Source organism: Patella vulgata, chromosome 2 (assembly GCF_932274485.2).
Source record: "Patella vulgata chromosome 2, xgPatVulg1.2, whole genome shotgun sequence".
NCBI classification, from domain to species: Eukaryota; Metazoa; Mollusca; class Gastropoda; family Patellidae; genus Patella; species Patella vulgata.
Genome location: NC_065880.2, coordinates 92,293,360 through 92,317,918, shown reverse-complemented (window position 1 = coordinate 92,317,918; position 24,559 = coordinate 92,293,360). Strand labels below are relative to the sequence as shown.

The 24,559-nt window shown below is 36.1% G+C and overlaps 1 protein-coding gene and 1 long non-coding RNA gene across 6 annotated transcripts; one reads left to right on the top strand and one right to left on the bottom strand.

Moving 5' to 3' along the window:
- Positions 1-437: 437 nt before the first annotated feature.
- Positions 438-13,418, bottom strand: LOC126810152 (uncharacterized). Its single transcript, XR_007675043.2, has 4 exons — positions 12,913-13,418; positions 7,889-7,969; positions 6,300-6,566; positions 438-5,065 (listed from the first exon to the last, which is right to left on the bottom strand). It is a non-coding gene; the product is annotated as an uncharacterized LOC126810152 (long non-coding RNA).
- On the top strand, positions 13,030-22,436 carry LOC126810129 (cyclin-dependent kinase 1-A). 5 transcript variants are annotated; one of them, XM_050535117.2, is made up of 8 exons: positions 13,030-13,051; positions 16,921-17,020; positions 17,841-17,997; positions 18,637-18,760; positions 19,924-20,094; positions 20,742-20,905; positions 21,686-21,827; positions 22,135-22,436. In XM_050535117.2, exons 2-8 carry the CDS (start codon positions 16,984-16,986, stop codon positions 22,246-22,248), a joined length of 909 nt encoding a protein of 302 aa, XP_050391074.1. In that variant the 5' UTR covers positions 13,030-13,051; positions 16,921-16,983; the 3' UTR covers positions 22,249-22,436. The 5 variants fall into 5 exon arrangements, with proteins under 5 accessions (XP_050391074.1, XP_050391072.1, XP_050391071.1 ...); XM_050535115.2 differs by lacking the exon at positions 13,030-13,051 and adding an exon at positions 13,403-13,553; XM_050535114.2 differs by lacking the exon at positions 13,030-13,051 and adding an exon at positions 13,516-13,656.
- Positions 22,437-24,559: the final 2,123 nt, after the last annotated feature.

The following is a 24,559-nucleotide window of genomic DNA, read 5'->3' as shown; positions in this document are numbered from 1 at the left end:
CTTATATCGAATTCCAACTGTCAAGGGATCTTTTATGTGCACGCCAATGTGTACACAGGACCTCGGTTTTCCGTCTCATCCGAATGACTAGACAGCTGTCCTTGATCACTGACAACCGGGAACCACGCCGGAAAATGAACTTTCTCGGCCAATGCAGGGATCCAACACCCGACCTCCAGGCTAGCGAGCCAGCGTCTTACCCACTTAGCCACCGTGATCCCCCAGCTATTTTGATAGAACTGTTGACAGAACTGTCAAAGTTTGCAAGGAAAAAAGGTCAAGGTTCATTTGGCGCATGCGCAGTAATCCGTACTGAGAACCGTTCCCAGATCGGATAGCATTTACAGTAGGCCTACACTACATTAAAATTAACCGTGCCATTCCCCCCCCCCCTCACCAGATGACAACTGAAAAAACAATTTGTTTAAAGCTCTCAATAAAATCAATAAATACTTTATTTACTAAAAACATTTATATTTCTATGTACATGTATATCACATATTTTATCATTGCTGTTTACTAAAAGATAACATTTTAATTTAATAACATTTGAATCTCTTGGGTAAACAGTTTAATGATATAAATCACAAGCATTTAAAAATAATAGTTTATCATCAGCAGGACAAGGTTTAGTATCATTGGAAGATTTAGGGTTATCAGGACAAGGTTTATCATCAGATGGACAAGGTTTAGGGTTATCAGGACAAGGTTTATCATCAGATGGACAAGGTTTAGGGTTATCAGGACAAGGTTTATCATCAGATGGACAAGGTTTAGGGTTATCAGAAATTTTAAAGTAAGGCCACACCTAATTGTTTTTCTGTTCTTCAGGAACACCAGTTAAAATTTTCCATCTTATTCTTCTTCAGGGAAAAAAAACTTAGTTAAAAACCAATAGTACTTTGTTATGTTGCTCAAAAGCTTTTAGTTCTAAAGGTTTGAAATTTTAAACCAATCATCTTTCACATGATTCAAGTTGCTGTTTATCAAGAACCAGAAGAAATGAAAATATAATTGGTGCCACTAGAAAGTTTAAAGTAACTGTTTAAACTAGTGCGCCATTAGAAAGTTTAAAACTGTTTAAACCATTGGAAACTATCCAACATGCGTAGTGTGCCATTAGAAAGTTTAAAACTGTTTAAACTAGTGCCATTGGAAACTATCCAACACGCAGAATGTCATTGTTTTGTCCTAAGTTATCGTACTAATCAGTGCTTTAAAATATTATTCCGATTCATTGTCCAAACCCACATTATATGTGAAACCAGGGGCCTTATTCATGAAAATTTTTAAGAATGAGGGCTTTTCCAGAGTTGAAATTTGTTCTAGGATTTCAATTCTCAACCAATGAAAAAACTGCACCATTAAAGTATTTTTAGTTTTAATTTTCATAAACATGACCCCAGGTCTCTTTTTTTGGTCATATTTGCCTGCCTGTGGTCAATTACTATTCATCTACAACCTTTCCTCTAATGTACAAGAGGTTACTTGGTAACAATAAACAATAAATAATACTTTATATATATTTTAAACTTAATAATCTTTTATAGTTTTTAAAGGGTAATATTTAAGTGACATCCATTCATTCATTTACTGAGGTGACTACTTGGGGCCTTGATTATCATTATGTAATGTTTATAGATGGATTATCTCATTACTACTATTGTCTCTAATCTCTGTCATAGCTGATCATTATTAACTTTAAGCGGTGGACTAGTCGAATCAATCGGCAACAAAATTTGCCTAATGTGTCCACATTTGGTCGAATTATATTCGCCTAGTGAGTCCTCTTCGCTGAAGCATTCGCCCGAATGCAGAATTCATTAGCCAATCACCAACGTGCATACACTCATATCGGGAAGTCACATGATTGTTTGAAGATAATCATGTGACATGAAAGGTGATGCAGTCGACTGGTGAATGGGCGAAGCATTCGCCTATAGTGTGTCCACCCATTCGGCCGAATAAAATATGGCACTGATTTGTTTGGCTGAACGATTTCGACCGACTGATTCGGCTAATGTGTCCACCGCTTTAGATAATCCATCTTGGGTTTAAGTTATGGTGTAAGTCTAACCCTTAATATTGGGTGAATGGCTGTATTAAAAACTACCTGGTCATAATACTCTCACCGTTATCAACAATTCATACCATAAATATTCTCAAATTTATAGTTCTTACGTGTAAACAACCTTAAAAATATATTTTAACATTAAGATAACACTAAAAATTGTCGTATTGTAAAATATAACTTGCTAATCTTAAGTATATAAAATATGGTATAAAAAGTGAAACATCAACTGGCCTCGATCATAATCTAAATTTTGATATGTATATAAAAATGTCTAAGTTTATATGTTTCCTTGTCACAATCTGATTATAATACAGATCTATATTTCGTTTCGTTTTTTTATACTTTCGTTGGCCTCTACTACATGAAGATCTGACCAGTTGTTATGGGGGGTCTCGTCAGGGGTCATATGAGCGGCTTTTGACCGTATGACCCTAAGCATATTAAATATACAACATCAATAAATACTAAAATATAAATAATGTTATTTACAGTTGTTGATTGTATAAACAGCAGTGTATGATATCATGAATAGTACCTCAGGGTCAGATTCAAGCCTGGAAATAAGGCACCGGTCACAGACAATGTCAGGCACAGATTCAGGATTTGTCAGGTACAACTACACTGGTGCCTGTCATTTTGTCCGGCACCGATTTATCTTTTTTATTGATATTATTAATCCATGTCCAGCACTTAGTTGAAAATGTCAGGTACTATTTCATTAGTGCCTGACATTTTGTCATGTACATCTAAAACCATTAATTCTAGGCCTGGTCAGATTAAGGGAAGATCTCACAAGGGCGACCTTCGGTTATAATTTTTTCACGACTAGTGGTCGGAACTAGAAACCGAACGCGAATGGTCCGGACCATCGTCTGTTCAAAGATGGCTGCCCCCAGGGACATCGGTATGTCATTTTACTCTGCTTTAGACCTCGACCATAACCCATAAAAAAACCCACAAGGAATGTCTATACATCTCTCCATGGAGGAAAATGAATCGCTGTGTTATATAGTTTAATAAACAAATAATACTTTCATGAAGTTAAATTTGCGCGATTCAAATTAATTTTAAGACCACAAAATTCCTTGTAACTGGACTTTACTTTTTGCATAATTAAAGTATTGAAATAATGCGTAATTTTTAGACTTACATAGATTCAGACATAACATACGGGACAAAAAATATCAGCTCATAGAAGTAGCAACCATTTAAAATTCATGCAAGATTTCTTAAAATCATATACTTAACAAAAATAGATTCTTTCTACATATTCTACTTTCGTTTTATCAACACCGCCATCTTGGAACTACTCCGACCATGCCACAATAGCATGGTTCAGTATTTTCGGACTATGGTCCGGACTAAATGAAATTCGGATTCAGTTAGTTCGACCATAGTCAAGAAATCACGATAACCGAAGGTCGCCTAGACTGAAGCCAGGGGCCCCATAATTATTTCTAAAAACAATATTTGTACCTTATTATGTTGTATATGTAAAGGTCAACTAAATCTATCTAACATACAAATTGTATTTGTGTGAGTGTGACGAACAGTGACTAGAATATTCCCCTTTTTTACTGATGACGCAAGATCCCTCGTGAAATATTCAGTCAGGGGCTCCATGAAAGCTTAATTCGACCCTGATGTACATGATTTAAAGCTGAAAGTACGATTAGCTCTTTAATGATAAATAATTTAATACAATGGTCAAAAAGTAGGATCCACATTTTTACAGGTTGAGATTCATTGAATCAGACACTTCTGTCCCGTTTTCCACTAACTCATCAATGGAATATAAATAAATAAATATATAAATGACATCAATAAAACTTAAGTACGAACATTCTGAGACTTAAGAATTTACTCAAAATTGTTTGCCTTATTTTAATTAAAATATAGCCCTTTATAAAACTGTTGTTGTTTTAATGTATTAAATACTCCAATAAGAAACTATGTACAAAGTTTTGTGTTTCTGGATCAAAGGTATTTCTCATAAACAGTGATTGAAAGTTGAGTAAATTCTTAACTTAAGTGTGAGAATGTTTTGTGAGGGCCTGATCTTATTTCACATGCTGCTGACTCCATTTTATATGTATCTCTTGTCTTGTTCCATACTGAGTTTTAACGCAGTAGACGAGAGTCCAAAATGATATTTTGTTATATTTGGTGTTTTTGATATTTTCTTTTTGATGATTGATCTCATTTCTATTTGTATGAAAACAAATGAAATAAAATAAAATGGGGTTTAACGTCCTACTGTTCTGCTCCGACGGGGCTAATGAAGAAGGGCATACGCCATACAGCGGCACTATGGCCTACTCTTATATCGAATTCCAACTGTCAAGGGATCTTTTACATGCACACCGATGTATACACGGGACCTCTGGGTTTTCTTCCCATCCGAACGACTAGACAGCTGTCCTTGTCAGGCCCTCCGTCCTGCACCACTGACAAGGTGGAACCACGCCGGAAATTCTCGATGAACTTTCTCGGCCAATGCAGGGATCGAACAAGCGACCTCCAGACTAGCGAGCCAACGTCTTACCCACGTATGAAAAGAAACAGATCTATGTAGTAGACATGTACATGAAATAAAATTCATTCTCTCATATTATATTTCTTTTTACAAGATATTAAAAAGTTGCAGCAGTTACAATACAATACTTTTAGTCCAGGCATACAATTTCAAATTACTATTTCTAAAAGCATTAGTCTAAATTGTATGCTTTAAATTTGTTTGATCATTTTGAGATATACCACTAAAATCATTTAATAATTTTCCATTTTTATGTATAGACAGTCCATCGGCATCCAAACTTTCTTTATATAATTTATTATTTTCAGTACATATTTCTGGAGATGTATGTGGTTGTTGATACTGTTCGTTAATCGGTCGTTGAGGGTTGATAGATCTATTTGTCCCTGGTATCAGCTTGGCTTGATCATGGTCATACAGTTGATCTTGACGTTGGTTAGCTGTTACCCCTCTTGCTACAAACAAAAGAAAAAGTAAATGAAATTCTTTTCATTGATGACCATGGACGTCTATTTTTCTGCCTGTATTAAATCAGATTGAATTCAAGTCGAGATATTATCTGGCGATGGTATTTTGATTTTGTTTTCTGAATTAAATGTTAAATAAAATGGGGTTTAATGTCCTACTGTTCTGCTCCGACTGGGCTAATGAAGACCGGCATACACCATACAGTGTGCTATGAGGGAAATTTTGCCCAGACAGCGGCACTATGGCCTACTCTTATATCAAACACCAGCTGCCAAGGCAAATTTTACATGCACACCAGTGTATAAACGGGACCTTGTTTTTCATCCCATCCGAATGACTAGACAGCTGTCCTTGTCAGGCCCTCCGTCCTGCACCACTGACAAGGGGAAACCACGTCGGAAAATCCTGATGAACTTTCTCGGCCAATGCAGGGATCGAGAATTAAATGTTAAATAATCAATCTGAGAACATATTTAGCGTCGATTAACCATTCAGAAATTTGATGTTTCGTTACTTTAAGACCAGAAAATGTCTTAAAACTGCCATTTTATATAATAAACAGTGCAAACATCATTATGATAAAGATATTAGTATTCAGACTAGTGAGGCTATAATAGTAAGGGTTTGCCGTATGGGAACATCATAGTATTCATACCCAATCTGATTAAAACACAGATCCTATTTCGTTTCATTTTTTATAGTTCAAAATTTCGTTTTACTTGTCTTTACTACACTAGGATCTAGAAGAGTTGTTATATAACCCACGTTCTGGATGATGTGAGGGATTTGCCAATGAAACGGTCTGTTACGGCAAATTTTTGGCGTGAGGTGCATGGAACTGTGGGCAACCCACTAGAAACATCAACGCTGATTGGTTAATCAAATTCTGACATCATAGGGTCAAAAGTCGCTTGTATGACCTCTGACGTGACCTTCCACTACAAGCGGTCAGATCTTCATGTAGTAGAGGTCATCGTAAGTATAAAAAGATATATAGACCGGTATTTTAATCCGATTGTATTCATACCCTTATCTGGGATTAAATTTTCCTTACATTTCCCTGTTTTGGTTAAAATTCTCTAACCAATATTTTCAATTATCGAATAATTCTGTCATAGATCGTATTTATAAGTATTATATCCTATTTTTTGTCTCCAATTAAATGGTATTAAACTAAGAGAGACTGTTTTAACAAACCCAAGCATAGAAAATGAATCTTACTAAAATTGTTTAACTCAATGTTTACAGGTGGCTTATTCTGTCTGGTAGGAATAGCTGTATTCGATCCGTCTGGACTTTGATCTAATCCAGAGTCCTCGCTGTGATTTAAAAGTGGGTTTTTTTCTACCACATTCCCATCTGCTTTATTATCACCTCCCGGTTTCTTATTCCAATGTGACCTCCGATGATTATCCACAACAAAACCTAAAATAACTAGTATAGCAACAAATCCAATCACTAAAACTACCTTCCACCATAATCCAGATGCTGAAAAAAAAACCAAAAGATAAGTTTATTTTAAAATCCTCCATTGTCTGAATGTACCAGAGATAAAGTTACCCTTCGTTTATCGTTGGTAAAACTCGCTGGCCATTAATCGGGGTGAAATTTGTTCCTAAACTTCGCCAGGAGTGGCTACTGATAGACAGGATTTGTTAGAATGAAATGCTGTTGATTTCTCGACAATTAGGCATTGGTTCGTTGCATGAGTTACATATTAATGATCTTTGGAACATTTTCAGCATCTTGACATCAAACGTTCATTCGAAACAGCCGATTTGATGATTTACCAGAACAACTTCTAGCACACAATGTGAATGATTCGGCTAAATACGTGAAATTTCTGAAGAAACACGAGTTTGAGCTGCCATCTTGGATCTTTGTGAAGCGACCGATGGAAGGATACATCACATGACATTCAAAATGGTGGACGAGTTTTACTAGAGATAAACAAAGGGTAAACTTATCTCTGGGAGCCAAGATTGCCATCGTCTTTAGAGAGATTGTTAACTACTTGTACACGACAATATCTAAATGGAAATAATCAGACAAAAAATGTTCACTTAGGTGGAGGGGGTTGTGTAGCCGAACGGTTTAAGGCGTCGCGTGCATGTTAGATCATAAGGTCTGTCATTGAGTCAAGTGGCAGGGTTTTGATCCCCCGCTTGTACGTAACAAGGATTTGGAGTAGGGATCGCCTGTCCAATCTTGTGGGTTTTCTCCGGGTCTACCGGTTTAATTCCCACTATTGAAATAAAATTGAATCATATGTTAGTCCCGAAATGACCTAGTTGATGTATGTGGACATTAACTCTCTTCCCAGTCATTATTGAAAGGATAGTATCATTGGTTGTCATTGGTATCGTTGTTGTCATTGGTGATGATTGGGAGCCACAGTGACTTGACTGGTACGGCATTGTTCAGTTTGTGGCATCCATGTTGGACATAAATTGGGTCCAATTTACCACTGACCGTCCTTTTATGTACACAGGACCTTGTTTTTTGTCACACGAATTTAACCAACCCCTTGCCAGGTCATCCTGTATTACCACGGCAAAATCTTGGGATTTAACATCCATGCCATTTCGGAACTAACTCATGGTTCAATTTTATTTCAATCAATTCGCTTGCGTGTAGGGGTCATTACTTGTTACGGGAAATCAGAGGACCCGGAGAAAGACAACGAGGTTGGAGAGTTACACAGAAAGGTTAGAGCTGTCATAATGTATTTGGTTTTATATTGTTGGGGTGTTTAGATTAACCAGATTAGCTTAGATTAACCAGCTTAGCTCAGATTAACCAGTACTTACAATTAGACTTGGCATATGGTAGAAATATACTGTGTGACGATGTAGCTGGCGTAGTAGTAGTAGTAGTAGTAGTCTTTTGACCTGTAAAAGAAAAAAAACAAATATTATGATTGTATTGCCTGAACTTCATATACAGGTATTTTATGTATAGGATATTAACCTACCCGAGGTTGATATACAACGCCATTTCACCCTTAAATTTAATGGGCTCTTCCATTAAAAGGCAACAATGATTGGATAATCGCTCGATAGTTTCCGCCAAATAGCGAAAATTACCGAAGTAATCACGTGTAATTACGTGCATGTTGGACTATTGAATTGAAAGCAAAAACAAAATGGATAGTAATACGAAGTCAGACGAATAATCAATCCTTTTTAGCCAACATATTGACGATGGAATAGATGTGAATGCAAATATCGACGAGGATCTATCCAAAGCCTGCAGAAAATTTGGACCAAAAAGCATTCTTTTCCAAGAATTCTGACAGTAAACCATGATTGAAGGTTTTCGGTATGTTCAGTGAAGGATTTGACCGACTGTTTTAAGTGGTCTGTACCCAAAAATACTTTACAAAGGAACTCTTGGGCGATAAATACTTTCAAGTCTTGTAGTGTGTGGAGAAATAATCGCAATGTGGATGACAAGAAAATTCTGACATGTCTTAGATATGGATAACCGATCTAAATACATGTATATCGATAAGTACGCCGTCTATTTCGGCCCGGAATGTTACAAACTGTACCAAACAATTTTTAATTGTCAAAAGAATAAAAATTTATTTCTGTGTTTTTTGTTTTATTTCGATCATCTATGTCATCAGCGGTTGATATGAGTCGAATATATCGACCTGAGATTACATCATTAGCGATTGATATGAAATATCAACCTGTCATGACGTCATCAGCAGTTGATATGAACGAGTATATCAACCTATGATGACATCATGACAGGTTGTTATGAGATATAACTGCTATGGACATCAAAGAAAAAAATAAGGCCAGTTGTATATATATATATATATAGCACTGATCTCGAGCTATTAACACAACAAAGGGGGGTTGGGATGGTCTATCAGAATACCATCACCATACCACAGTTTCCCTGCACTTATTCATAATAGAGCTTCACTCCTGGTTGAGGTCAATAATTATTAAAACTTTCTATGGATAGACCAACAATGGTGAAGTCTGAAAAGTAGAGCCAACTGCAGATTTTGTCACAGTTAAACAGGGCTATGGATTATTTTGATTTTTATGGCGTCATGCATTGAATTTGGATCAACAAGAGAGGGTTGGATCATTGTCCGTCTTAGTCCATCAACAATTTCTTGTTAATGCAGAGGTGCCTAGAGTTCAGAATTGGTTTGAAACCTTGTGGCCACACCATTCATCTGATCGACAGTTACTAGTAATCATTGTAGCATAAAAATATCATCTTTTCAATAGGCATTAATATCACCAGACTTTTTTTACGTTTTGAAGATTTCAGTCTTTAAGGAAAACCTTTTCTATAGGGCATAACCTTACCCGTAACATGGGTTAGGGTGTGGGGTAGGGTTAATGCTAAGCCTTTTTACATCTTGTGACCTTTGACCAAATCTGCAGTCAGGCTTACATTTTACTCTCAAATACATGGTGCTTGTATAAGTGGGTTTACCTTTCAGTAAAATAGATTTAATTGTTATTTAGAATATCAACACACCACAATGACTAATACCAATAAATATGTATCTCTATTATTAGCTCAGGGTTTTTACAATTAAAAAAATATACATCAATTTAAATATTGGTAATGCCCCTTTTTTGAAGGCCAAGACCTATTCAGAAAATATATTTACACAAACAATTCTGATGCAAGAAAAATTTCTGAACCACTTCGTTTGAGATTTGGAAGCCACGGTGGCTAAGTAAGTTAGGCGCTTGCTCACTAGCCTGTAGGTCAAGGGTTTGATACGGGTATTAGCCAAGAAAGTTCATCAGTATTTTCTGGCATGGTTTCCCCTTGTCAGGGGTGCAGAATGGAGGGCCTGACAAGGATAGCTGTCTAGTCGTTCAGATGGGACGAAAAACTGAGGTCACGTGTACACATTGGCGTGCACATAATCGATAGTGTGATGGTCATTTGAGCAGAATTTCCTGAAGATATTTATCAATAAAGATTTGAGTTGAGGAAGATGGTTGAGCACAAAATGAAAAAAGTACGCTGTAATATTTATACGCAGTTATTCGCCTTGCTAAAACAGAGGGGTGTTATTGTCCAATCGACAGTGTCTAATTGACCATTCAACAGTGTCTAATTGACCAATCAAAATGCAAGATTCACCCTTGAGCATGTTACAATGCTTGATAACGGTGAGAATAACCACATTGAAACATTGCAGTTAATATGTAAACCCATACTCCTTGCAGTGTTTCGTTTCATTATACCTAATCCCACTAAACACTGCTTTAAAAAAAGCAAATTTCTGTTCCAAATTATGACTGGTCAATGGTCCGATAAACAACCAATAGCTAACTGCGTTGCAAAAGCATTACGCTTAAAACAGAGCTCCAAATTGGAGCAATATATTTACATAAGGTTACGTCATGACTCACTATTTTATTATGCCCAATTAACCAGTGCATAGCAGAATATTGTAGAAAAACTAATTTGCGTTACAAACTAGGCTATCAAATTAAAAACAATGTAAACAATATTGTTTGGAGACAAATTTTAGGGAAGACCCAGATTAAACGAAAGGCTGTCGTGTTGCGGTACTTCGGATAGATTTGATTGAACGGGAAGAATAGACACACTCCCTCAAAAGCTCAAGTATCAGAAATCAATCCAGCAATGGCTAGAGAGGGATTTCTCGGGCCATTGCTTCAGGAATATGACGTAAACCTTGTAAATATTATTATGTCAATAATCATAAAAATACTACTCCTCCTATGTTTGAATGAATTCATCAAGTGTGACTACGCCCACTGTATTAGTTACATGAATGAAATAAACAGGTGTGTTAAGGTATTTATGACTATAAAAGGATATTAACCTACTCTAGGTCACGTAAACTAGGTAAATACATATGGGGAATTTACAAAAATAAAATTTTATTTTCAAAATTTCTTTATCAGTAGCCTAAATACCATTAACAATATATGGACTAAATACCATTAACCATATATGGACAAGTAAAATTCTAGATCAGGTCAGGTGAGCTAGGTAAATATACATATGGAATTTTACAAAAATAAAATAAAATTTTATTTTCAAAATTTCATTATTTGTAGCCTATACCATTAACCATAATATGGACATAGCTGCATTAAAGTATAACCCTAATTGGTAATGGCAAATTGTAAAATTAAATAGGTCCAACTTACTATTGAAGAATAATAACTAAATTTTATTTTGTTCCATTTTAACGAATGACTGAAATGGGGTTTAAAATCCTACTGTTCTGCACCGACTGAGCTAATAAAGACGGGCATACGCCATGCAGTGTGCTATGAGGGCAGTTTTGTCCGGGCAGCAGCATTATGGCCTACTCTTATATAGAGTCAAGGGATCTTTTACATGCACGTCAATGTATATATGGGACCTTGCTTTTCATCCCATCCAAATAACTAGACAGCTGTCCTTCTCAGGCCCTCCGTCCTGCACCAATGACAAGGGGTAACCACGTCAGAAAATCCTGGTGAACTTTCTCGGCCAATGCAGGGATCGAACACACTTAGCCACCATTTCTCCTGTTTAGTTTTAGGTCATGACATTAATGACATATTTTGTTCTCATTCACACAGCTGCTTGTGGATATTTGCAATGTTTATACTTTATACTAAAAGTTGCATAAGCGGCTAACAGATTTATAAATGAGGTTTGACTATGGCGTTGACCCATGTTTAGGTGGCTAACAATTACAGTCATGCACTTTGCAAACTGGGCACATGAATTGAATGTACCTAGTTTGAATTGGATTCGAGCTGAGAATAACTTTTAAAATTGGGTTTGTTGTAAAATTGGGTTGGTGTACAATGTGGTTTGAATTTGGCTGGTGTAAAATTTGGTTGGTATAAAATTCCTTCCTGTCAATCTGCCTTTTATTTAGCAATTGAATTATAAACACTAACCCTTGGACTGTGGCAGAGACAGGCTTACCATAAACAAAAAATGCTCATTTTTGAACTCATCTAATAAACACCTACACCAAGTTTGAACATTCTACCTCAATTAAAATCGAAATTTTAAGAAATACTGCAACTTCATTGGATATATGCAAATTGATTTTACTGGTCAGCCAATCGAATTGCAGTATTTCTTAAAATTTCGATTTTATCTTAGTTTAAGTTTTTGTGAATAAGGGCCCGGAGTTGTAGGAGAGAGTGAGTGAGTGAGTGAGTGAGTGAGAGAGAGAGAGAGAGAGAGTAGGGTTTAACTCCACTCAACACAAACCAGGTGATTTCGGGACTAACACAATGTTCAATTTTTTTTTAATAAATGGCTTGCGCATAGTGGTCTTTAGCAGTGGGTGGAAACCAGAGGACCCGTAGAAAACCCACAAGGTTGGACAGGCGACCCTATTCCTGGTCACTTACAACTTGGAATCGAAACCACGCCAGTTGACTAAAATGAAATGAAATGAAATGGAGTTTAACGTCCTACTGTTCTGCTCCTAACCTGGGCTAATGAAGACGGGCATACGCCATACACAGTGTACTATGAGGGAAATTTTGCCCGGACAGCGGCACTACGGCCTACTGTTATATCGAATTCCAACTGCCAAGGGATCTTTTACGTGCACGCCAATGTGTACACGGGACCTCGGTTTTTCGTCCCATCCGAACGACTAGACAGCTTTCCTTGTCAGCCCCTCCGTCCTGCATCACTGACAAGGGAGAACCACGCCGGAAAATCTGGATGAACTTTCTCGGCCAATGCAGGGATCGAGCCAGTTGACTAATGAAAGACCTTATGATACTGTGCGTATGTACTAACCATTCGGCCATCCAACCCCCCAAATTTATTATAACCTAATACTCACTTTGACAGAACTCTTCACATTCTTTAAGACCAGTTATACATTGTTGTATTGTACAATAGTTACATCTTTTATCCTTTATATTACAGAATTGGTCGTGTTCTGTATCACAAATGTCAAAATCACATGGAAATTCTTTACAGTAAGTCGAGTAAATTAGATTAATAAAAAATAAAAATGTTAAAATTTCTTTTTTCACCATTTTTACAAATATTATCAGCACGAATTAAGAGAGAATTTTACTATAAACCGTTCCACAAACATTGACCGGTTTATTACACAACCGATGGATGACTAACGTTATAGTAGCTAACAAGTGATATAGCTGCCTACATCACACGTGCCATTGTTATTTGCTATTGCATAGCTTCTATTATTAACTTTTGGAATCCCCGATGTTTATTGTGAAGGATGGTTCCAGAAATATTTTGCATCATCTTATGCAATAATTTCACTGTGTGGCGTGATAATGAGTCATTTTGTTTTGTTTTTTTTATGTACTGCCCTCACATTCCCAAAAGATGACGCTCCTGGAGTGAACCAGACTGAAAATGGGTGACAGTGAAATCATGAAAAAAAGAAACAGCCTGACTGAGTATCGAGTGGTAGGCCTACACTCGAGTCTGACTGAGTGCCGACAGAAAGTAGGTCACTGTCACTGACCGACAGGTTTCTTTCAGGAGCAATACCCAATATGAACGTGAGAAAATAGGAGAAAATAGCATGACCTTAACAGACAGGTCACTCGTGAGTACGACGTCCATGATACGACAAACTCGAACCATGCACTAACAAGAGACGTCATTGGCTTTTCCTACTTCTATTTTGTTGTAATATATTTGACCTTTAACCCCTTCATTTCATTGGTTAATTTAAAGTTCGTAATCGATAAGTTTAATTTATATGTTACTCTTAGAACGCGGTCAAAAAGCATGATATTTAATTTCTAATCTTAAAATTAATTTAAAATTGTAACATTTTCTCGGTCATTCAGCTTTAACCACTATTTATCCGAAGTTTAGAAAATTTTCATGACGAATACGCAACTAAACTGAACGGCTCTGCATTGTTAGTTATTCCCGCACATTTCAAATCGGTAGGTATCTTTGTGGTAAAAGAATATTATTTTCTGTTTTTCGTTTTTATTTCTTAGTTGTTCATGGTTTACAAAACGGCATTCAAACCGTTTTCCACACTTATTAGCTCGGAATGCAACGCAAGCACAGTAAACGGTAGTTAACAGGAGAAACGTAAAAAGGTCATATTTATTTTCAAAAAGACAAAATTTAAATAGAATATCAAAACAACATTTCAGGAACAAGTCCAAACATGTAAAACATAGTCTAGTACGATTTCGATCCAGGAGAATGAAGAAACAAATTGGACATATCTGATGTTCCCACCATGAATTAAGGCCATAAAATTAAAATGTAAATTTAAATAATTCAGTGGAAGTGTAGGCTAGCCTACCGGTAGGCCTAGTTGTTATAAATATAAATAAAATACTGTGTCATATAATAGAATAATACAAAGTGGCTATTTTTTACGGAACCGTAATGAATTGCCTATGGTAGGCAATTTTTACGGCACTTCCAGTCACACCAGGAGAATTGGACATGGGGAATTTGTTTTTGTGAAAAGACCAAGGCAAGTCTCAAACTCAGTATTATGGTATGCACACAGTCTTTGCCATTGCAAATAAGCCTTATAATTGGTCAATTTAGAGTAGCTAAGTCTCTAACTCAATATCATCCAAAATCTTCAACATTGAAAACACGATTTATTTGTCAAATTAAATCAATATTCATGTTGTGATCTTACCTGAAAAAGATGGGCTTTTGATATCCAATATTTAAGACAAAATAAACATTTTACCATTGGTACACGAATCGTGTACCATAATAATGCGCTTCAGCCCCAATTGTATCAAGAGGGACGAGGCTAGACACATTGCACCAAATCAAACGGCGTATGTAGACTGGAATAACCAGACGCTAGAAATTTGCACTCGCTTGAGACTGCTGGCTTATTTCACCGAACATAACTGATTTGAAATTGGAGTAAAAATGGAAACCATTGAATGTAAATCAGTTTATATATACATTCATATTACAGTATTATATGCGTTGCGACCCACTTTTGTCAATTTCTAGGTCCCAAATGCTAGCGATTTAGCTCTTTTAAATCAACATTGCTGTTGTTCTCTTATTCTTACTGTGAAAAGATGGGCGTCTGATATCAAATATTTAAGACAAAAGGAAAGTTTTAAAACTGGCACTTGAAATGTGTGCCAGAATGCTTTTGAGCGCCATTTATAATTACAGTAAAAACAGAAACGATTGAATGTTAATCAGTTTACAAAAATGAAATGAAATGAAATGGGGTTTAACGTCCTACTGTTTTGCTCCGAAGGAAGATGGGCATATGCCATACAGTGTGCTATGAGGGAAATTTTGCCCGGACTGCAGCACTACGGCCTACTTTTATATCGAATTCCAACTGTCAAAGGATCTTTTACACAGGACCTCGGTTTTCCGTATCATCCGAATGACTAGACAGCTGTGCCTGTCAGGCCCTCTATCCTGCATCACTGACAAAGGTGAACCACATCGGAATATCTGGATGAACTTTCTCGGCCAATGCAGGGATCGAACACCCGACCTCCAGGCTAGCGAGCCAGCGCCTTACCAACTTAGACACCAGGATCCCCTAATGAGTTTACAAGCTAATATATACATTCATATTACATTCACATTATTATATGCTTTGCGACCCATTTGTGTCCATTTCTGAGTGTGTTTTCTCCGGGTCCTCCGGTTTCCTCACACTGCTAAAGACCCCTACGCGCAAGCGTATTATTGAAATAAAATTGAACCATATGTTAGTCCCGAAATGACCCAGTTTGTGTCGAGTAGACGTTAAACCCCATTTCTCTCTCTCTCTCCATTTCTGAGTGCTAACTAAAGAATAGAGATTTAGCGTCTTTAAAACTTTTATACAATTTGAAGCTAACCCTAAATTTTTTTGAGGGGGGTTGGATGGCCGAATGGTTAGCATGTGCACGCTGTATCATAAGACCTGTCATTGAGTCAACTAACGTGGAATAGGGGCGCCTGTCCAACCTCGTGGGTTTTCTCCGGGTCCTCCGGTTTCCTCCCACTGCTAAAGACCCCTACACGCAAGCAATTTATTGAAATAAAATATGTTAGTCCCGAAATGACCTAGTTTGTGTCGAGTGGATGTTAAACCCCATTTCTCTCTCTCTCTAAATTTTTTGAACTATATTTATTAAGCTCATCACAAGAACTGCTAGATCTTTATCCAAATCTTACATAATGCATCCTTAATATTTTGAAACAAAAACAGTTGATCATTAGCATTATAACGTAAAATGGTAACTTTGACACATTTTTGTTTTAATGTGATTTTGGTATAATTGTCAATGCAAAGTGGTCATAATGATGACCCATTAAACATGCATTATGCAAGAGCTAAATCTGCCTATTGCAGGTCTTTCTTTAGGCCTGAAATGTTTTCTAAAGTATTAATTAGACATTAATTAACTGATCCAGGCCTTAATCAACTCTCGATGGCATCAGATTTCTCTGATATTAAATAGATTAGAATGGTTCAGCGATACTTTGATTTAATCAAATATGGCGGACCGAGACTTAGCTTCGATCAACCAGTACGGTGGTTGAAATTATTGCACACCTCTGTCAAACCTTCAAACTTAGGCTAATATCTTCGCTTGCAATAGAGTAATTTGAATGAAATTTTCAAATTATTCATTTTACATCATCTACTTTCGAACTATTAGAGCAAGAATGGCTAGTTCTTTATCTAAATCTTACATAATGTATCTTTAATTGGTGCTTAGCAATCACCTACGACATCACTGCTTCTGCGACATCATCTAGTTCCACAGCTACCGGAGTAGAAGCCATGACGGACACAGTGAAAATAATCAAAATGGACTGTTATACTATAAATTGTTTATTTTTATTATAGATCTCGGACAACTAGATTAGATAGGTGTACTAAAAGGTGAAATTCTATTGGTGAATAATCAAAATGGATGATTATACAAAAATTGAAAAGATTGGAGAAGGTTAGTATAACAATAACACAGTTTGAATTCTGTTATATCAGAATGTCGTTAATTTATTAAATAATGGTAGTAACTCGTGAATAAGTGATTATGGCAATAGGAAACATTGGGGGATTAATATGATTATAATCTTGATTTCCACATATTACTAGCCCCTTGACTCAATAACAGACCTTAAAATCTACAGGGTATCACGGTGGCTAAGTGGGTAAGGCGCTGGCTCGCTAGCCTGGAGGTCGGGTGTTCGATCCCTGCATTGGCCGAGAAAGTTCATCCAGTTTTCCGGCGTGGTTCTCCCTTGTCAGTGATGCAGGACGGAGGGGCTGACAAGGACAGCTGTCTAGTCGTTCGGATGGGACGAAAAACCGAGGTCCCGTGTACACATTGGCGTGCACGTTAAAGATCCCTTGACAGTTGGAATTCGATATAAGAGTAGGCCGTAGTGCCGCTGTCCGGGCAAAATTTCCCTCATAGCACACTGTATGGCGTATGCCCGTCTTCATTAGCCCAGTTTGGAGCAAAACAGTAGGACGTTAAACCCCATTTCATTTCATTTCATTTCATTTAAAATCTACAGCTCACTTTGTTTAGTAAAATACTCTATTTATTTTTCTAGAAACTTATGGTTGGGTTTGGTAGCCGATTGGTTAATGTGTGCACGTTGGATCATAACATGTGTCAATGAGTCAAGTAGGGTCCAATCTCGTAGGTTTTCTCCGGGTCCTCTGTTTTCCTCCCGCTAAAGACCTCGATGTTAATCCCTTAATGACCCAGTTTGTGTCGAATGGATGTTAAACCCTATTTCTCTCTCTGTTTCTAGGAACTTATGGTGTAGTATATAAAGGTAGACATAAGAAAACTAACAGATTGGTAGCTTTAAAGAAAATACGATTAGAAAGCGAAGAGGAGGGAGTTCCATCAACAGCTATACGAGAAATTTCTCTACTCAAAGAATTACATCATCCCAACATTGTTTGGTGAGACTATATTTTGTTTTATGTTTCACTATTGAAGGCAATCGGATTAAAATACAGATCTATATTTCGTTTCGTTTTTTTTTATTATACTTTTGATGGCCTACACTACATGAAGATCTGACCGGTTGTAGTACAAGGTCGCGTCAGGGAGGTTGTATGAACGTTGACGTTTCTGGTGGTTTACTAACAGTTCGTGCATTGCTAGCCATGAAGTCGCTGTAACATACCGTTTCATTGGCTAATCCTGCTTTTAACCAGAACACTGGTAATATAACAACTCTTAGTGTAGTAAAGACAAGTAAAACCAAATTTTGAACTATAAAAATCGAAACGAAATAGGATCTATATTTTGCTAATGTTTATTAAAAACTGGATACAATTAATTGTTCAATTTTGGTTTGTGTTTTGTTGTATTCTGGTGATGAGAAATCTGCATTCAGGGACTGGATAATGGTTGTCAAAGAGCCCCGGTGGCTCAGTGAGTAAGGCGCTGGTTTGCTAACCAAAAGGTCTCGGATTCACTTGGTGTGCTGTCCTGTAATATTATTGGTATGCTGTAGTGCTGTCCTGTAATATTATTGTCTATGTCACATACTAAAATATCTTTGTTTTGTAATACTCGTGTCATTGTAATTTCAGTTTAGAAGATGTACTTATGCAAGAAAACAAGTTGTATTTAGTATTTGAGTTTCTATCAATGGATTTAAAACGTTATATGGATACTATACCAAGTGGACAGTATATTGATAAGATGTTAGTCAAGGTAAATGATACACGGGACGAGGCTGTAAAAATAATTAACCACTTTCCTTTAATGGATGATTTATTAGGATATGGAACCTTTTTGTCGTCCAATAATTCTATGTGACAAGGAGTAGGGTCGCCTGTCCAACCTTGTGGGTTTCCTCCCAGTCCTCTGTTTCCCTCCCACTGCTAAAGACCCCTACATGTACAAGCAAGAAAATAAACTTGTATTATGTTAATCCCAAAATGGCGTACTTTTTGTTGAGTTGGGCCCTCCGCCGCCATCCTTTTTTATTCTTTAAATAGAGTGATGATGGCTTCAACGTGGGTGAAATTTTCATTTTGTCAAATCTACAGGTGTAATGTAGTCTGATAAATGAGACAAATCATAACTACATGTGTGAAATTTTCATTTTGTCACAAAATTTAATCAAATTTTCATTTTTCACCCAAAACAAGAAAATTTTGTCTTTACCATTTACTGTACTGTTCTGTGGTTCTGTTAAACATACATTATACAAGAGGTAAATCTGTCTATTGTAGGTCTTTCTTTAGGCCTGAAATGTTATCTAAATTATTAATTAGACATTAGTTAACATGGCAAGACTATTTTTACATGTATGTTAAATATAAAAAATAATTGTGATTCATCGATTCAGCATTTCCGCAATTCGATATGTGAATCTTGAGCTGGTGAATCGCGATACTTCAATTGAATGATATATCCGTGCCAGCATTACCTTAAAGCAGTGATTCTCAACCGGAGATCTTCCAAAGTGTGCCACGAAATTTTGAACGACACACTAAGAAAATATGAAAAACCAAGTGATCCCAAGTGAGTATTCACTGGTGTCTACTGATAAGTTCATAGCTGTGTTTTTCTTTATTTAGTTTGAGTCATTCTATGTGTCTATGACTAGTCTCTGTCTACGGTTGTATGCCGTCTGACTTCCATGTTTTTATTTTGCAAAATTCAAATATTTTTCATATATATTTAGCCAGGTGTGCGCTATTTTTTCATGTGTTCCAAGGTGTGCCGTTGGCAAAAAAAAGTTGAGGACCACTGCCTTATAGTAAGTTTTGGTGGATGTGTGTATTCGACATTGGCTATAACCATCGACTGTTTGTATAAAAGTTGAAACATGTCCACTTAATGTTTTTGATGTTTATATCTTTTCACAGAGTTACGTATATCAGATTTTACAAGGTATATTATTCTGTCATGAAAGAAGAGTTTTACATCGTGATTTGAAACCACAGAATTTGTTGATAGACAGTAAAGGTGTTATAAAGTTAGCTGATTTTGGTTTAGCTCGAGCTTTCGGTATTCCAGTTAGAGTTTATACTCATGAGGTAAAAATAATATATCCTATATTAAAACTTTCTGGTTTAACAATATGAAGTAAAATAGGTTGTAACATCCTACTGTTCTTCTCCAACTGGACTAATGAAGATGGAGTGAGAATAGGACACGATGTAAAAGATTGTAGCATACCTACATGTACCGCTTGCTCATACTCTTATAAAATTTTGCTCATACCCTTTTAAAATTGTTTCAATAGCATTAAGTTACTGAATTTGAATACACAGGTCACAATATATTTTATCATTGCTTAATAAAGATTAGAGAAGCCTAGTTGAAACTACCCTCATTAAATAGTAAGCAGTGGTTGGCCGAATGGTTAGCATGTGCGCGTTGTATCATAAGGTCTGTCATTGAGTCAACTGCCGTGGTTTCGAATCCACAGTTGTACATGACAAGGAGTAAGGTCACTTGTCCAACACTCCAACCTCATGGGTTTTCTCCGGGTCCGCCGGTTCCCTCCCACTGGGCCACTGCTAAAGACCCCTACGCGCACACGAATTATTTAAATAAAAATTGAACCATATGTTAGTCCCAAAATGACCTAGTTTGTGTCGAGTGGACGTTATGGTTGTTTAGGTTGTAACATTATGGTTGTCTATGTTTAGGTTGTAAAATTATTGTTGTTTATATTTAGGTTGTAACATTATGGTATAGAGCACCAGAGATATTATTGGGTTCACCTCGTTATTCAACACCAGTCGATATGTGGAGTATTGGATGTATATTTGCTGAAATGGTAACAAAACGACCCTTGTTTCATGGAGACTCAGAAATAGATCAATTGTTCAGAGTTTTCAGGTAATATCAAGGCTCTAATTCAATTTTTTTATTTCAGGGGTTTGAGTGGCCTGGTGGTCTAAAGCATGTGCTTTAGATCAGAAGGTCTGTTATCGAGTCAAGTGTCGTGGGTTTGAATTCCCAGCCTGTATGTGATAAGGAGTAGGGTTGTACGTGCAATCAAATTTTGTAAATAAAAGTGAACCATATGTTAGTCCCGAAAGTGGATGTTAAACCCCATTTCTCTCTGTCAAAGGTGTAGGACAGAGGGCCTAGCAAGGGACCGCATATAGACGTTTGGATGTGACCAAAAACAGGATCCCTGTGAGTGTCACAAAATGGCGTGCATGTAAAAGATCCCTTGAAATTTGAAATAAGAGTGTGCCGTTGTCTTGGCAGAACCTCACTATAATCAATAGCTCTATGTTCAATGTTGCTGTCTAGTCATTCGGATGGGACAAAAAAAAACCGAGGTCCTGTGTATACATTGGTGTGCACGCAAAAGATCCCTTGGCAGTTTGAATTTGATATAAGAGTAGGTCATAGTGCCGCCGCCCAGGCAAAATTTCCTTCATAGCACACTGGATGGTGTATGCCCGTCTTCATTAGCCCAGTATAGGAGTAGGACGTTAAACCCCATTTCATTTCATTCATTCATTTCCTTGAAATAAGAATAGGTAGCAGTGCTGCTGTCTGGGCAAAACCTTACAATAATTCCTTAGCTCCATGTTCAATGCCGCATCAATAAAAATATGAGGTGATGTAAGAAGTTTAATGATTATATATTTATGTGTTATACAGGACGTTAACAACACCAACAGAAGATGTTTGGCCGGGAGTCAGTAGTTTACCAGATTATAAAAGTACATTTCCTAACTGGAGAACTAATCAACTAGCACCTGCTGTAAAACAATTAGATAATATAGGTCTAGATCTATTACAGGTAAATTTATAATTATATACTTAACACCTGTAAAACAGTTAGATAATATATGTCTAGGTTTCCTACCACTGCTAAAGAATTTTTGAAATAGAATTGAACCATATGTTAGTCCCGAAATGACCTAGTTTGAGTTGAGTGGACAAACCCCCCCCCCTCTCTCTCTCTCTCTCTCTCTCTCTCTCTCTGGGAACAGTATAAACTATACATCTCTGCTCTGTTAATAATACTAATATAATTTTAAATCAATTTGCAAAAAAACAACATTCAATGAACAATCCCTCTTTCAATATTCTGTTTATATTTTCAGAAAACTTTATATTATGATCCAGCTACAAGAATATCAGCTAAAAAAGCTTTAAACCATCCTTACTTTCTGGATCTCGACAAAATGGCTCTTCCTGCAGCCCAACATATTTCTTAATATTATAAACAATATACAATATATAATAGATTAAAAGTGCTAAGCCGAACCAGAACATACCTTGGACAATTGACTTTGGAATCGTAATTGACATTACTATGAACGGAACAGTATTGACAGACTGTCATTATGTTTAACAATCAACAATCACAATTGAACTAAAGGCGTTTTTAACGACATTCTAAATCATTTTATTTTAAAGTTTTTCAAGATTATGTTAATAATAGCGAAACTTGAAGGTGATTATCCTGTTGTTGATAAACATGGCAATCTGGTTATCTTTTAAACATAGATGCTCAAACTACTACCAATCAGAATCGCCATGGTCTCATTCTTTCTTGTTAGTCATGTGACATCGATATGCAGGGTATTTGATAAACATGCGTTTTTGAGTATGGTAATCATGTGTCGTTGAAAATGCTTTAAATATATAAAAAATTGTGTAGACCGGTACAATTTGAAGGGACCATACAGATTTTAACATAGTCTCAGAAATTTAAACTCCAAAATATAGAGGAATGGTGTATTTACCTTATCTGAAAATTTCAGCTAAAAAAATATTCAGTCGTTCGGAGGTGAACTTCAAAACCGCTTATCTGGACATGTAACCCTTTTAAGATTTCGGGTCAATTTTTTGTTGGATTACCTGATAATCGATTCCCGTTCATTTAGAGTTCAAAACAGTGAGTGATGCATGAGCTGTACTTTATAATGAAAGGTTAATTTCACCTACACATTATTTTTATAAAAGTCTGGTTTTATCCAGATACCATTTAAAAAAGCTTGGGACACCGCACACCGGTCTCTCATTTCCAGGTGAAAATTGAGGGGTTTAAGTTGTTTGAAAATGTATCACATATATTGAGTTAGTTGCTCGAACCTAAGGTAGAGGCTTTTAAGGGCTTTTCACTCAAAATTAACCAGTTTTATTCTCCAAAATATAATCTAGAATGGTCCTTTGAATTAGACTCTGATACCACAATGTTAAGTGTATAAATTATGTATAAAAAGTATGAAATTATTGTGCTCTATCACTGCCACAGATTAATGTATATATTTATACAGTAATATAATATATTACTAAAACTTGAAAACTCTACAATAATTTTTATGTATTATACTTTTTTTTTTTCCATAATTTTCTTCCTATAGTCCTTTCAATATTCAACTGAGTTTTGCTATTTTATCATAGAATTGTGGTCTATAACCATCAGGGGATATTTTTCTCTGGTTAAAGCAACAAGCAGTTGTTAGGCAACCAAATCACTGTGATGTATGCACACTACAACTAGTCATGTGACACAATCAATCATGTGACACAACCAATCATGTGACTAGTCAAAATGACATTGATTCAAACACAGATTTCTTCTAGCAATATGACAGCAATTAACAAAATTGTTTGTGTGTGCTAGGCTGAATTTGATTAAAAAAACCAAACTAATTACAGCTGATTATAGTGAATCATACAAAGATAACTTTACCCTTTGTTTAGCTCTGGTAAAACACGCTGGCCATACGACAACCATTTTGAACATCACATGATGTATCCTTCCTCTGGTCGCTTCACATTGCACACTAAAAATAGTTCCTGGTAAAGTATCAAATCGGCTGTAAAGATATGGAAAATGTTTCAAGGATAATTAATATGTAACTCGTGCAGCGACCGATGCCTAATTGTTGAGAAATCGGCAGCATTTCATTAAAACAAATCAAGTCAATAAACAAAGAGTAAAGTATTCTCTAGGATCCAGATTGAGTAAATATATTCTTGTCTTTTATCAGCTGATAGTAGTGAAACATACAATATATATTCTTTATTTCAGTTAATTTAATGTGTTTGTTGTTATATTGACAATTATAACTGTTGATTTCTTTTTCTCTTCTATTATAGATTTACTGTATATTCTTCTGTCTTTCTGTGTTAGTTTATAGATTTACTGTATATTCTTCTGTCTTTCTCTGTTAGTTTATAGAATTATAATATTCTCTCTTTCTCTTTGTAATAATCTAGATCTATATTTAACTTCACCTTTAGACCAAATGAAATTGATTTTCAGTTCTTTGGGGTTGCTCTTGGTTATAAGATTCAAGTTGCTTTTTTTTTTATTGTGACCCCAGAAGAAGAGAACATAAATTTAGTATGGCCTAAATAATCTATTCTCTCTTGTACATAAGTATATAAGTTTCAATTTAATTACATCTCATATATAAAATATTATTTTTTGTTTTAATAAGACTTGTTATGTCATTATGAAAGAACTTTAAAATTATTATTCCATGTCATCAGAGACTGTCTTGAATGGAGTTC